This window comes from Heteronotia binoei, chromosome 4 (assembly GCF_032191835.1).
Source record: "Heteronotia binoei isolate CCM8104 ecotype False Entrance Well chromosome 4, APGP_CSIRO_Hbin_v1, whole genome shotgun sequence".
NCBI lineage: Eukaryota > Metazoa > Chordata > Lepidosauria > Squamata > Gekkonidae > Heteronotia > Heteronotia binoei.
This window is the reverse complement of record NC_083226.1, coordinates 119118243-119131851: the sequence shown is the minus strand read 5'-3', so window position 1 is coordinate 119131851 and position 13609 is coordinate 119118243. Positions and strand designations below refer to the sequence as shown.

The 13609-nt window shown below is 48.5% G+C and overlaps 1 protein-coding gene across 1 annotated transcript in view; it reads left to right on the top strand.

Moving 5' to 3' along the window:
* Positions 1 to 13609, top strand: part of SLF1 (SMC5-SMC6 complex localization factor 1) — a 68252-nt gene that overhangs the window by 30367 nt on the left and 24276 nt on the right. Inside the window, exons 7-9 of the mRNA XM_060235687.1 lie at positions 1355 to 1510; positions 12799 to 12965; positions 13294 to 13431. Of these exons, the coding sequence (XP_060091670.1) occupies positions 1355 to 1510; positions 12799 to 12965; positions 13294 to 13431 (461 nt within the window). The remainder of the gene's footprint in view (positions 1 to 1354; positions 1511 to 12798; positions 12966 to 13293; positions 13432 to 13609) is intronic.

Here is a 13609-nt window from a genome sequence, read left to right as displayed (position 1 = left end):
AATTTCAGCTGTGGTAGTAGTGAGGTAGTTTTAAAATTAGAATGTAGTTAGTGACAGTGTTGGATAGCTATGAATTGGTTTTGGTAATGGTATAAGATTTATCATAGTTATAAATATTTTTGTGAGAGCCAGTGTGGTGTACTCATTAAGAACAAGACTCGAATCTGGAGAACTAGGTTCAAGTTCACATGTGAAGTCAGCTGGTGACCTTGGATCTGTTACAGATCTTTTGGAGCTCTCTTGGCCCAATAAATAAATCTAGCTTGCAACCTAGTGGTGCATAAAATGCTAAAAGAGTTAGAACTTCAGACTGCCAGACAATTTTAGGATCTCTTCCCATACCATAATTATTATTATTAATAATTAGTGTTTTTGTTTTTTGGGCATCCCAAATAGTCTTGCATGGGGTCTCCAAAAGTCACTTTAAGAAAATTAAAATTTAAAAACTACATGTTCTGCTGGACTTGAGTGCACTTTTTAAAGGTATCTTATTTAATTATGAACACTGCTCTTGTTATATTCCTTACCAACGTCTATTACATTACAAATATGGGTGGATGCAGTTTAATGCTGTGTGATAGGAAGCAGGCTGGGCAAGAGCTTTATTAATTTATGTATTAGAACATTTATATCCCACCTACACAAATATCCCAAGGCGGTTTAGAAAGTATTACCAAATGTCAATAATAAAGCAATAAAATACAACTTCAGAACCTCTGTAAAGGAAAATAATCATACAAAAGTGAAAACGAACTGCTCAATCTTCTAACAAAAAGCCTTTTTAAATGAAGCTACTGTGCGTGCATGCCTTGCTAATGGCTGTCAAGACTGATAAGCTCTGAGCTGGGTTGGGGGAGGGGGTTGTTACAAGGCCCAAGCTAGTGCCAAAAAAGCAGAGAAGGGATTACTGTATATCAGTGATAAAGGAGTATGGGTGCTTCCAAGCAGACAAAACTAGGAAGCAGATGTTTTGCACTCACTACTGCTAGATTTGTAACTCCATTGAAAGTAGATTACAGTCAAAATTCCCCTTCTGTGAACAGAAGAGCTCTTGTATTCATGCAAGAGAGGGAAATTTTTGTCCATTCCAAGCACAGACTCCTGTATTGCATCTCCTGCCGTTGAAGGTCCCTTGCTAGCAGCTGTTCTCAAGGAAAGTAAGGAGTTGCAGTAAGTTTGGAGAATCTCACAAATCCTGTTCTGCAAGCAGAGATCCAAGCAGCGTGTCTAAACCATACTGATAAGCTCACAATTTCAACACAAGTATTTGGATCACAAGTGGATATTTCTGTTGCATTTTTCTTTTTGGATGTTATTTCTAGTAACAATGTTATGGAAATCCTTCATTTCCTAGGAGAAAAATACTTGTTCTTCTAGAGGAATCGACAATGTACTCGAAGAATTAGTAGACAACCACTTGTTACCAATAGCAGTCACAGAATTTCTCTGTGGGAAAGATCTCATTCCTCCTGTTAAATTTCTTCACTCTCTTCTAGAACATATATTGCAGGTGAGAATGAAAGCTTAAGGGAACTGGGGACAGTGCATTGGATAAAGGTGTGAATTGTCATGGCATCAGTCTATCTCAACTTGGTCATTATTTAGTGGCCTTAGCCAAGTCACTAACTCTCAGCCTCATTTTTGGTATGGAAGTAATGCTGACAAACTTGGCAAGGTTTTTTGGAAGGATTTCTGGGAAAGTAAATCTGGGATGCCTTTAATGCACAAATAGCAATATAAGAACATAAGAGAAGCCATGTTGGATCAGGCCAATGGCCATCCAGACCAACACTCTGTATCACACAGTGGCCAAAAATTTATACACACACACACATATATATACACACACACACACACACTGTGGCTAATAGCCACTGATGGACCTCTGCTCCATATTTTTATCTAACCCCCTCTTGAAGCTGGCTATGCTTGTAGCTGCCACCGCCTCCTGTAGCAGTGAATTCCACATGTTATTCACCCTTTGGGTGAAGAAGTACCTCCTTTTATCCGTTCTAACCCGACTGCTCAGCAATTTCATTGAATGCCCACGAGTTCTTGTATTGTGAGAAAGGGAGAAAAGTACTTCTATCTTCTTCGTGGTCTCTGTGCATCACACCAATGGGGAGAGGCGCCAGCGCTGACCTTGATCGGTAAACTTCAAAAGCTGTGGATTTCCGCGCCTCCGTCCCAGCGCGCATGCGCAGACACCCCCCCCCCACTGCGCATGCTCGCCAGGACGGGAGCGGACATCCTGCCAGTTCTCTTCTGACTGCCGCGCTGATCGGTTGATCTTTTGCTACGGTCGGTGAACTTCGTTGGACTTTGTCCTAAATTGTTAGAAATAGTTAGTGTTAGTTGTTAGTAGTTGTTAGTTTAGTTAGATAGAGTATAGGTTTTTTTGTCCGGAGCGAGGGGTGAGTTTTCCGCCCTTCGGGGCACCCCCCCCCCCCCCCGCGCTCTCAGGCCTTCCACCCGTCCTTTCCTACCTTCGTATGGAAAAATGGTGGGGTTTCTTCCATCGCTGCACGAAGTGTGGGAGCAAAATCGCGCCGCCAGACGGCCATTCTCTGTGCCTGTTGTGCCTAGGTGAGCAGCACAAGCCGGACTCGTGCATCCATTGCGCCAAGTTCTCGAAGCAAACGCGGAAGAACAGAGCGGCACGGCTGGCGGCAGCACTCATGGAGAAAGCACTATCACCACGTGCGCTCTCCGCCGATCAAGGGCAACCTTCAGCTGAACTGTCAACACCGAAATCGGTCGACGCCGAAAAAGGTCCCTCTGATGCCGATTGCCCCCGCAAGCGCTCGGGCTCGGCAGCTGCATCGGAGTCCTCGGTGCCAGCGAAGAAGCACAAGGAAGACAAGGGGTCCCATGCTGAAAAGCCGAAAAAGCATAAGAAGACCTACAAGCCTAAGCACAAACCTGCTTTCGCAATCTTCACCCGCATCGCTCTCAGAGCCCTCGACACCGGTCGTCCTGCCGCTGAAGCTCTTCGCCTCACCCGTTCGTCGATCGAGTCCGCCACCGCTCACCTCGATGTCGACTCAGCTGGTCATCTCCGACTCCGAGATTGATTCGGCACAGCGCGTCGATACCGACAGAAGCCCGTTGGGTCGGCGCACGCCGAGGCAAAAGACTCCTCGGTCTCATACCCCGCCCCGGGATCGGCATCGGGACTCGCGCCGGGATCGGTCTTTTTTCTAGCAGCCACTCTCCTCGCTACCAGAAGAAAGATCCGTCTCCTCATCGGCCAGTGTCGCAGGTTCCTTGGGATCAGCGGCAATGGCAGTACCTCTACAGTGCTTACCCAATGCAACCCCCGTTCCCCTGGTTGCCACCATGGCAAATGGACTGGGATCAGGCTTTGGAGTCTTCCTATCGATCCCGGATGTCCTGCAGAACCCCTCGACATGCGCCTTCAGCGACGGTGTCGAAGCTGCCCGAGGTCAAGCGTCCGGATCGGCATCGAGAGCCAGAGCGGCATGTCTCCCCCGAGAAGCCAAAGACGACTCCGACAGTTCGGACGTCACCGCCTCGGCGTCAGCCATCTGAGCAGTCGGAATCGCCTGAGCGATCTCCCAGATCCATGAGGGAGTCGTCACCGGAAGAACAAGGGGCCTCCTCCACAGGTGAACCTTCTCCACCGGATCATCCCATCTCTCCCTCCGAAGATCTTAAATCCTATGGGGACTTGGTTAGAAGGATGGCGCAGGCACTGTCCTTACCAACCGTTCAGCCTCAGCCTGTGGTTACCGACAATGTTTTCGATATTGTCCAAAGGGACACCTCGGCAGTGGTTGCTCTGCCCATCACCAATGTGATGCTTCACACGGCAAAGTCGTCCTGGGACAAGCATGCGTCCACGCCGGTATCTTCGCACCGGCTGGACCACATGTATCGCCTGCAAGAGAGTACAGCGGAGTTCCTGTACATGCACCCTAAGCCCAACTCAGTTGTGGTGTCATCTTCGTCCAAGGCGAAGAAGACACATTTGACTCCCCCTGATAAGGAGGGGCGGAAGCTGGATGCTATGGGGCGGAGATTATACTCCACTGGGTTGCTTGGGGTGAAAATTGCGAACTATTCGGCATGCATGGGCAGGTATCAGTATACCCTGTGGGATCAGATATCACCAGTCCTGAGCACTCTGCCAGAACAGAGCAGATCGCTCCTGAAGAAGTTGCAAAAGGAGGGGATGGCCCTTGCGAAGCAGCAGCTGAATTCCGCGAAGCATTCAGGTGATGCTTGTGCCAAAACCCTCATGACGGCCATCTCCCTACGTAGGCATTCATGGCTACGCTCCACCGCCCTGCAACCTGATACGCAGGCATATATTGAAGATCTTCCGTTCGACGGCACGGGTCTCTTCAGCGCCACCACAGACTCAGTCCTCCAGGAGATGGACAAGAGTATATAAAGACGTCCAGGAACCTGGGGGTCTTTACCTCTCGTCCTCAGGCGAAGCGTCAGTGGCCGCGTCAGTGGCAGAAGAAGCTGTATGCCAAGTCTCCTGAAAGGCAGTGGCATCCTAAGTCAGCATCCACTTTTTCGCGGCCTCAGTACCAGCCGAAACAAAAATACTCTCCCTCCTCTGCACAGGCTTCAAGGCAGAAGGGTGCAAAGCAGCACAAACAGGGCCTTTGACTCCCCACTCCCTACTCGTCCCCATGGGGACACGGACTCCATCCGCCTGTCTCGCTTCCTTCCAGCCTGGTCCCGTATCACCTCGGACCAGAGGGTCTTATCCGTAATCCAATGGGGGTACGAGATAGAATTTTTCCAGCACCCCCCTACCCCGACTTTCGCCTACACTGCACCTTCCCCTACCCTCCAGGAAGAGGTCCAGTCCCTTCTGCTCAAGCAGGCTATCGAGGAGGTCCCAAAGGATCAATGTGGCCGTGGGTTCTACTCCCGCTATTTTGCTGTCCCGAAGAAGGACGGGGGCCTGCGCCTGATTATGGACCTTCGGGGTCTCAACGAATTCATCCATTACAACAAGTTTCGGATGACCTCCTTGCCCTGCATTCTCCCGCTGCTGGATTACGGGGAATGGATGGCCACTTTAGACTTGAAAGCCGCTTACTTTCATGTTTCCATTCACCCTCGGCACCGCAAGTTCCTGCACTTTATGATCGGCAACGCCCACTTCCAGTACAGGGCCCTGCCCTTTGGTCTGTCGACGGCCCCGAGAGTGTTTATGAAAACGATGGTCATCATTGCCGCCCACCTAAGGCTCCAGGGGATCTCCCTATTCCCGTACATAGACGACTGGCTGATAGTGGCGGGGTCACGGACGGCTCTGCTTCAGCACATCGAAGTCACTCTCGCTCTGTTGTCAGACCTGGGGCTTCAGGTCAACTGGAAGAAATCGCACCTCCAACCATCGCAGAGGGTGCAGTTAATTGGCGCGGTGCTGGACACTGTAGCTTGCAAGGCGTTTCTCCCTGTGGATCGAGCGGAGGCCATTGTTCAGGCAGTTCGTTCCCTGCGACGCAGTCCATCAGTTCCTGCGCGTCGGATTCAGCGCTTGCTTGGGCTCATGGCCGCCACCACTTCGGTCGTGCTGCATGTGAGGCTTCGCATGCGACCGCTCCAGTTGTGGTTCCTCCAGGAGTTCCGATGCAACTTCGACTCCCCGAATCGGTGCCTGACGGTTCCTCCGGAAGTACTGGCGGATCTCGATTGGTGGGGGCAGGACGGCAACCTGACGGGAGGGGCGCCCTTCCACAGACCACAGCCGTCCGTGAAGATCACGACGGATGCGTCCCTCTGGGGGTGGGGCGCGCATGCGCTAGGCCTGTGCATCGGAGATCGGTGGCCGGCCCATCAATCTCTTCAGCACATCAATTACCTGGAACTGCTGGCTATTTTCCACGCTGTTCAGTCGTTCCAGATGCTCATCAGGGGACGGGCGGTGGCAATCCTTACCGACAATATGACCGCTATGACCTACATAAATTGTCAAGGGGGCACAGTGTCCCGCAGACTCTGCCGGCTGGCAATGACGATTTGGGAGGCATGCATAGCCCTAGGGAAATCGCTGCTTGCAACCCACCTTCCGGGTGTGCAGAACGCCCGGGCGGACTTTCTCAGCAGGGGGGGAGCATCGCTCCACGAATGGGAGCTCAACTGGAAGTTCCTAGAGCCCGTGTTTCGTCTGTGGGGAGCACTGACGCTGGACGTCTTTGCGACTCGGGACAATAGAAAATACGAGTTGTTCCATACCAGGGGCGGTGTGGATCCGATGTCCCTCGGGGACGGACTCTTGGTCCCTTGGGTGCACCACAAGGTGTATCTTTTCCCACCTTGCCGCTGATCACCAGGGTGGTGCAGAAGCTCCTCCGGGAGAAGCCGGTGGGCATCTTGGAGACGCCGTGGTGGCCGAGGCAGCAATGGTTCCCATTAGTCCTCCGCCTTGCCCGCGGAACATTCCACCACTTCCCGCAGGTTCTGGATCTGCTGCTGTCACACCAGGGGCAGGTGGTGCACCACGATGTGCCCCACCTGAAGTTAACAGCCTGGCGTCTGGACTCTCGCAGTTATTGGAGAGAGCTCGGTTCGTGATTCTGAGGAGCCGGAAGCCTTCGATTCGATGGTCGTACGCCTACAAGTGGTCCAAGTTTGTTCAGTTCTCTATGAGCAGGGGGCTAGAGCAGCGAGCGGCGGGCCTCTCTGCAATCTTTGATTTCTTGCTGTCCCTGCTGGACCGCGACTTGGCGGCTTCCTCGGTGAGGGTGTACCTGGCGGCCATCTCGAGTGAGCACGTGCAGATCGACGGGCATTCGGTCTTTGCCCACCCGGAGACTAAGAGGTTCCTCAAGGAAGTTGCCCGCTTGTACCCGTCGGTGCGGGTGCCTGCGCCCTCCTGAGATTTACCTTTGGTGCTCAAGGCCCTCATGGGCAAACCGTTTGAAGCTATGGCTACCTGTTTGCACCAGTTGCTGGCGTGGAAGACAGCGTTCCTGGTTGCAGTCACTTCGGCTAGGCGAGTGGGCAAGCTGATGGCACTGAGGTGTGACAAACCCTCTCTCTGCTTCTCCCAGGAAGGGGTGGTGCTCCGCCCTGACGTCACGTTCCTACCCAAGGTGGTATTTGCGTTCCATCTGAATGCAGAGATTGACTTACCAGTGTTCTTTCCGAACCCGTCGTCGGAGATCGAGCGGTGTCTTCACGCTCTCGATGTGAAACGGGTGTTGGCGTTCTACTTACACCGTTCTAAGCCTTTCCAACGAGATTCCCAGCTCTTTGTATCTTATGTGGCGCCTTCTTTGGGTCGGAGGATCTCTTCCCAGAGATTGTCTAAATGGATTACCGGCACTATTAGATTGTGCTATCTTCTCCGTAAGACGCCGCTTCCCGGACCAGTGCGGGCCCATTCCACACGGGCGGTGGCAACTTCGGCAGCGTTCATGAAGGGTGTTCCGCTGCAGGACATTTGCAAGGCTGCCACCTGGGCCTCGGCACATACCTTCGTGTCGCACTATGCACTGGATATGAGGCGGCGCCAGGACTCGGCGGTGAGCCGTGCTGTACTGCAGACTGTCTCTCCTTGATGGACCGTTTGCGCCCTCCTCCAGGTATGTCCTTTGCTTGCTAGTCTCCCATTGGTGTAATGCACAGAGACCACGAAGAAGATAAACAGGTTTCCTACCTGTAACTGATGATCTTCGAGTGGTCATCTGTGCAGTCACACTACCCACCCTCCTTCCCCTCCGCTGCCGGTCCATTGTATGTGGGCTGACGCAGCGGTCAGAAGGAACTGGCGGGATGTCCACTCCCGTCCTGGCGAGCATGCGCAGTGGAGGGGTCTGCGCATGCGCGCTGGGACGGAGGCATGGAAATCCGCAGCTTTTGAAGTTTACTGATCAGGGTCGGCGCCGGCGCCTCTCCCCATTGGTGTGACTGCACAGATGACCACTCGAAGATCATCAGTTACAGGTAGGAAACCTGTTTTTCTCTACCTTCTCCATCCCATGCATAATCTTGTAAACCTCTATCATGTCACCCCGCAGTCGACGTTTCTCCAAGCTAAAGAGTCCCAAGCGTTTTAACCTTTCTTCATAGGGAAAGTGTTCCAAACCTGTAATCATTATAGTTGCCCTTTTCTGCACTTTTTCCAATACTATAATATCCTTATTGAGGTGCGGTGACCAGAATTGCACACAGTATTCCAAATAAGACCGCATCATCGATTTATACAGGGGCATTATGATACTGGCTGATTTGTTTTCAGTTCCCTTCCTAATAATACCCAGCATGGTGTCGGCCTTTTTTATTGTAATCGCACACTGTCTTGACATTTTCAGTGAGTTATCTACCACGACCCCAAGATCTCTCTCTTGGTCATTCTCTGCCAGTTCACACCCCATCAACTTGTATTTGCAGCTGGGATTCTTGGCCCCGATGTGCATTACTTTGCACTTGGCCACATTGAACCTCATCTGCCACGTTGACGCCCACTCACCCAGCCTCAACAGATCCCTTTGGAGTTCCTCACAATCCTCTCTGGTTCTCACCACCCTGAACAATTTAGTGTCATCCGCAAACTTGGCCACTTCACTGCTTCCTCTCAACTCCAAATAATTTATGAACACGTTAAAGAGCATGGGACCCAGTACTGAGCCCTGCGGCACTCCACTGCTTACCGTCCTCCACTGCGAAGACTGCCCATTTATACTCACTCTCTGCTTCCTATTAATTAGCCAGTTTTTGATCCACAAGAGGACCTGTCCTTTTACTCCATGATTCTCGAGCTTACTAAGGAGCCTTTGATGAGGAACTTTATCAAAAGCTTTCTGGAAGTCAAGGTAAACAATATCTATCGGGTCTCCTTTGTCCACATGTTTGTTCACCCCCTCAAAGAAATATAACAGGTTAGCGAGGCAAGATCTTCCCTTACAGAACCCATTCTGAGTCTTCCTCAATAACTCGTGTTCATCAATGTGCCTACTCATTCTGTCCTTGATAATGCTTTCTACCAACTTTCCCGGTATTGAAGTCAGACTGACTGGCCTGTAGTTACCCGGATCTCCTCTGGAACCCTTTTTAAAGATGGGGGTGACATTTGCTACCTTCCACTCCTCAGGAACAGAGGCAGATTTCAATGAAAGATTACATATTTTTGTCAGAAGATCCACAAGTTCAACTTTGAGTTCTTTCAGAACTCTTGGATGTATGCCATCCAGACCTGGTGACTTATTAGTCCATCAGTTGTAGGACCTCCTCTCTTGTCACCTCAATCTGGCTCAGGTCTTTCAACACCCCTTCCAATAGAAGTAGTTCCAGAGCAGGCAAACACTTCTCATCTTCCACAGAGAAGACAGAGGCAAAAAATTCATTTAGCTTCTCAGCCATTTCCCTATCCTTCTTCAGTAATCCTTTGACCCCTTGGTCATCCAAGGGCCCCACTGCCTCCCTGGCTGGTTTCCTGCTTCTAATATATTTGAAGAAATTTTTATTGTTGGTCTTTATGTTTTTTGCAATATGCTCCTCATAGTCCCTTTTTGCCTGCCTGATCACTATCTTGCATTTGATTTGCCATTGTCTGTGTTCCCTTTTATTAATTTCACTTGGACTGGCTTTCCACCGTTTAAAGGAGTCCTTCTTACCTTTTACAGCTTCCATTACTTTGTTTGTTAACCATGCAGGCCTTCTCTTATACCTGTTTGTACCTTTCCTAACTTGTGATATATATTTTATCTGTGCTTCTAGGATTGTAGTTTTAAATAGCCTCCAAGCTTCCCCCAGGGTTTTGACTGTATTTACCTTTCCTTTCAGTTTCCTGTTCACATGCCTCCGCATCTCAGAGAATTTACCCCTTTTAAAGTTAAACGTGGTTGTGCTGGTCTTTTGGGTCAACTCCCTATTTATACAAATAGTGAAATCTTTTAACGATATGGTCACTGCTCCCAAGCGGTGCAATCACTTTTACATCTCTCACCAGGTCTTGGGCATTACTTAGGACCAAATCCAGGATTGCCCCACCCCTAGTAGGTTCTGTGACCATCTGCTCCATAGCAGTCATTGAGAGCATCTAGAAACTCAATCTCTTTCTCTCGACCAGAACACATATTGACCCAATCAATCTGCAGGTAGTTAAAATCATCTATGACGACAGTTTTTTCGTCTAGCCACCATCTTTAAGCCTTCCATCATATTATAGTCGTCCTCTGTCTTTTGATTTGGTGGGTGATAACAAACTCCCATCGTTAAATTGCCTTTTAGGCCCTCTATTTCAACCCAAAGCATTTCTGTAAGGGAGTCTAATTCTCTGACCTCAGTCTTACTGGACCGTATGCCCTCTCTGACATACAGAGCCACCCCACCTCCAACCCTTCCCTCCCTATCCTTCCGGTATAACATATCCAGGAATCACCGTGTCCCACTGATTCTCCTCATTCCACCAAGTTTCTGAAATTCCCACAATGTCTATGTTTTCTCTCAATACTAAACATTCCAACTCACCAATTTTACTTTGAAGACTTCTAGCATTTGTGTACAAACATCTATAATTTCCTAGGCAAGCTAAGCCTGCCACCTTCCTCCTGCCGCCTCGAGACTCTGGCAGGCAGTCCATTCTGTTTGTCGCTGTCTCAGTGGACAACTCTGTTCCATTAACTGGTAGAAAAGTATCAGCTAACCCTTCATCTCTTTGAGATGAGTCTTCCCAAACCAGAGACATTTCATCTCCTGTTGGCTTTCCCCCTAGATTTAGTTTAAAAACTGCTCACCACCTTTTTGATTTTAAGCGCCAGCAGCCTGGTTCCATCCGGGGACAAGTGGAGACCGTCTTTTTTGTACAGCTCCCGCTTGTTCCAGAAAACATCCCAGTTCCTAACAAACTTAAACCCTTCCTCCTTGCATCATTGTCTCATCCATTCATTGAGACTTCTAATTTGTGCCTGTCTCTCCAGCCCTGCACGTGGAACAGGTAGCACTTCCAAGAAGTCTACCTTGGAGGTCCTGGCCTTAAGTCTCCCACCTAGCAGCCTAAACTTTTCCTCCAGGACCTCATGACTGCATTTCCCCACAAATCATTGGTGCCAACATACACCACGACCACCGGCTCCTCCCCAGTACTGTCTATCAGCCTGTCTACTACACGCGTAATGTCCGCTACCTTTGCACCAGGCAAGCAAGTCACCATATGGTCAGTACGCAGTTTTGCCACCCAGCTGTCTACTTGCCTAAGGATCGAATCACCAACTACCAAGACCCTCCCTCTCTTCCCGTCCAGGGATGGTTCCTTGGTGCGAAAGGATTCCCGTTCACCAACTGAAGAAGAGGTCCCTTCTGAGGGCGCATTCCCCTTATCCTCAGCCCGGTGCCCTGTTCCCTCTTGACCTTCACGCTCCCTGGCAGCAACGGGGCTGCCACGTTAAGATCGGGGCTCAACTAACACGTCCCCAAGAGTCTTCTGTGAGTGCCTAACTGACCGTCTCTGCTTCTCCAGGTCAGCCTCAAGGGTACGAACTCATTCCCTGAGGACCAGGAGCTCCTTGCATCGAGCACACACCCAAGACTTCTGTCCTGTGGGCAGATAGTCATACATGTGACACTCAATGCAAAACACTGGAAAGGCCCCTGCTGGCATTCTACCTTCATGATAGCTTTTTAAAAATTTGCAGTCTCTTTTTAAACTCTGTTTATGTGGCTCCCCGCCTGGAGAGTCTACTTACCTTAATATGTAATATATTTAGAGATTGATAAATTGGGCTGTTCGTGTTCTTACATTTTAACCATATTTCCTGTTTTCTTTCCCTTGGTCCCACTGTTTCTCCAGTCTCACTTTTTGTCTGGTTCAAAGATATATACATTTAACAAAGAATAGCTTTATTCAGTGGTTTATAAAAATGCACACTGATGTTGCTATAAGAATTATAATGTTCACTGTTAGGAAAGTTGGGCTGGGAAGGGGTGAATACAATGATGGCTCAATATGATCAGTAGCATGGGAACAAAGAAGATGCTTTCAGTTGGTGGAATGTTCTCCCCTCTACCCCCGCCCTGAGTAATCACACCCGCAGCTATTGTCACTAAAGGCCAAAGGGCCAAGGGAGGAGTTTGTCTGCTTAACCTTATGCTCTGGCCACAGCTGTTGAAGCTCTTTACAGACCTAAAAGCTCCTGTCCAAAATACATATGAGCTGGTTGTGATCTGTAATGAAGAATGTTATGTGAGCATTCTCAGCAATGATACCTGCCTACAGAACAGGCAAGACAGACTCACCACTCTTCTCCAAATCATTTTCCATGTTTGGAGTGTCTGTGTCAGCTTTAACACCGTTTTCTGTTATATGGGACAGTTGAGGGAAAACAGACCTTTATAAGTTGTGAGGGTGACTGTGGTGGGGAAAAGGTGGAGTGAAAGGGACAGAAGATGGATATGGCAATAGATTTTTGAGTCCTCCCTATTTTTACAATGAATCGAACCATCTTTTACCCAGGATGTATAATTACAAATTATTCTTACTGTGTTTAGGAAGCCCTATCCATTTTCCTACCTTTTTGTGTGTATATTTTGTGGAGATCATCTTACATTCATAGTTGTCTTCTTTTGGGGTAAATACATTTAGGTTTTTGGATGTGGTTTTGTGTGTGGAAACTACTCAAATGAAAAGGAAAACTGCTCAAATGGTTCAAATGATATATGCTTCTAAAAAGGAAAACTGCTCCGATAGTTCAGATTGTATATGCTTCTAACACATGTAGAAGAGGTATTGTAATTCCAGCAGTAGGTGCAATAGATTTCAATTTGGAGTAGTGTAGCAATATACTGTTGGTTTGTTTTCATCTACAGGGAAACGCAGACCCTACACTTTCAGTGCAGTTTTTTCACTTTATGTACACTCTTCTTCAACATGAACCTCCTTGGAAATCACCTTTCATGTTAAAATACTACCTGGAAGTTCTTCAGTGTCCTTATTGCATGAGGGGAACATGGCCACTGGTAGAGATACTTGTGAGGTAAGGCCACTTCGGTTCAAGAAAGAGGCAGCCTGGGCTTGAAGTCTTGTATGTAGCAGGCCTCTGTCTTTTTGGCAACGTCATGTAATAAAGATTGACTGTCAGGATTCCAGCTGTTTTCCAGGGCACAAATGCAAAAACTCAACCATTATGCCAGAATGGGGGAAGTAAGTGCAAGCTAGGGATGGAAATTTTAAAAAGCAAATGTTTGTGCTGAGAACTGATAAAACAGCAAATTTGTATTAATGAGCGCAGGATGGGGGATATCCTGATCTATCAAATTATAATGTATACCTTTTGGAACGTATGTGCTGTTTCTCTCCCTTAGGTCTTGCCTTTGTCACAGTAATATATGTCATTCACTACTTGATTCAGGAATTATAAATGAAGACAGAACATGTCACAAAAAATTGCTAATGTTTATTCTGAACCTGTTCCAAGCTGAAGTGCTGGCATTAACAAGAAGGTATGTTTTTAGTTAAATAAACTCCCACACACACACACTTTTGTAACATATTTTGATATTCTATTGCCAGATAGTGCCTATTTATGTAAAGGAATACTATTTTAGAAGTAGGTGGTTCTTACCTAGTGGTTTACTTGTGAATGTGAAAAGTGTATTCATTTCCCATCCTGACTCTTTT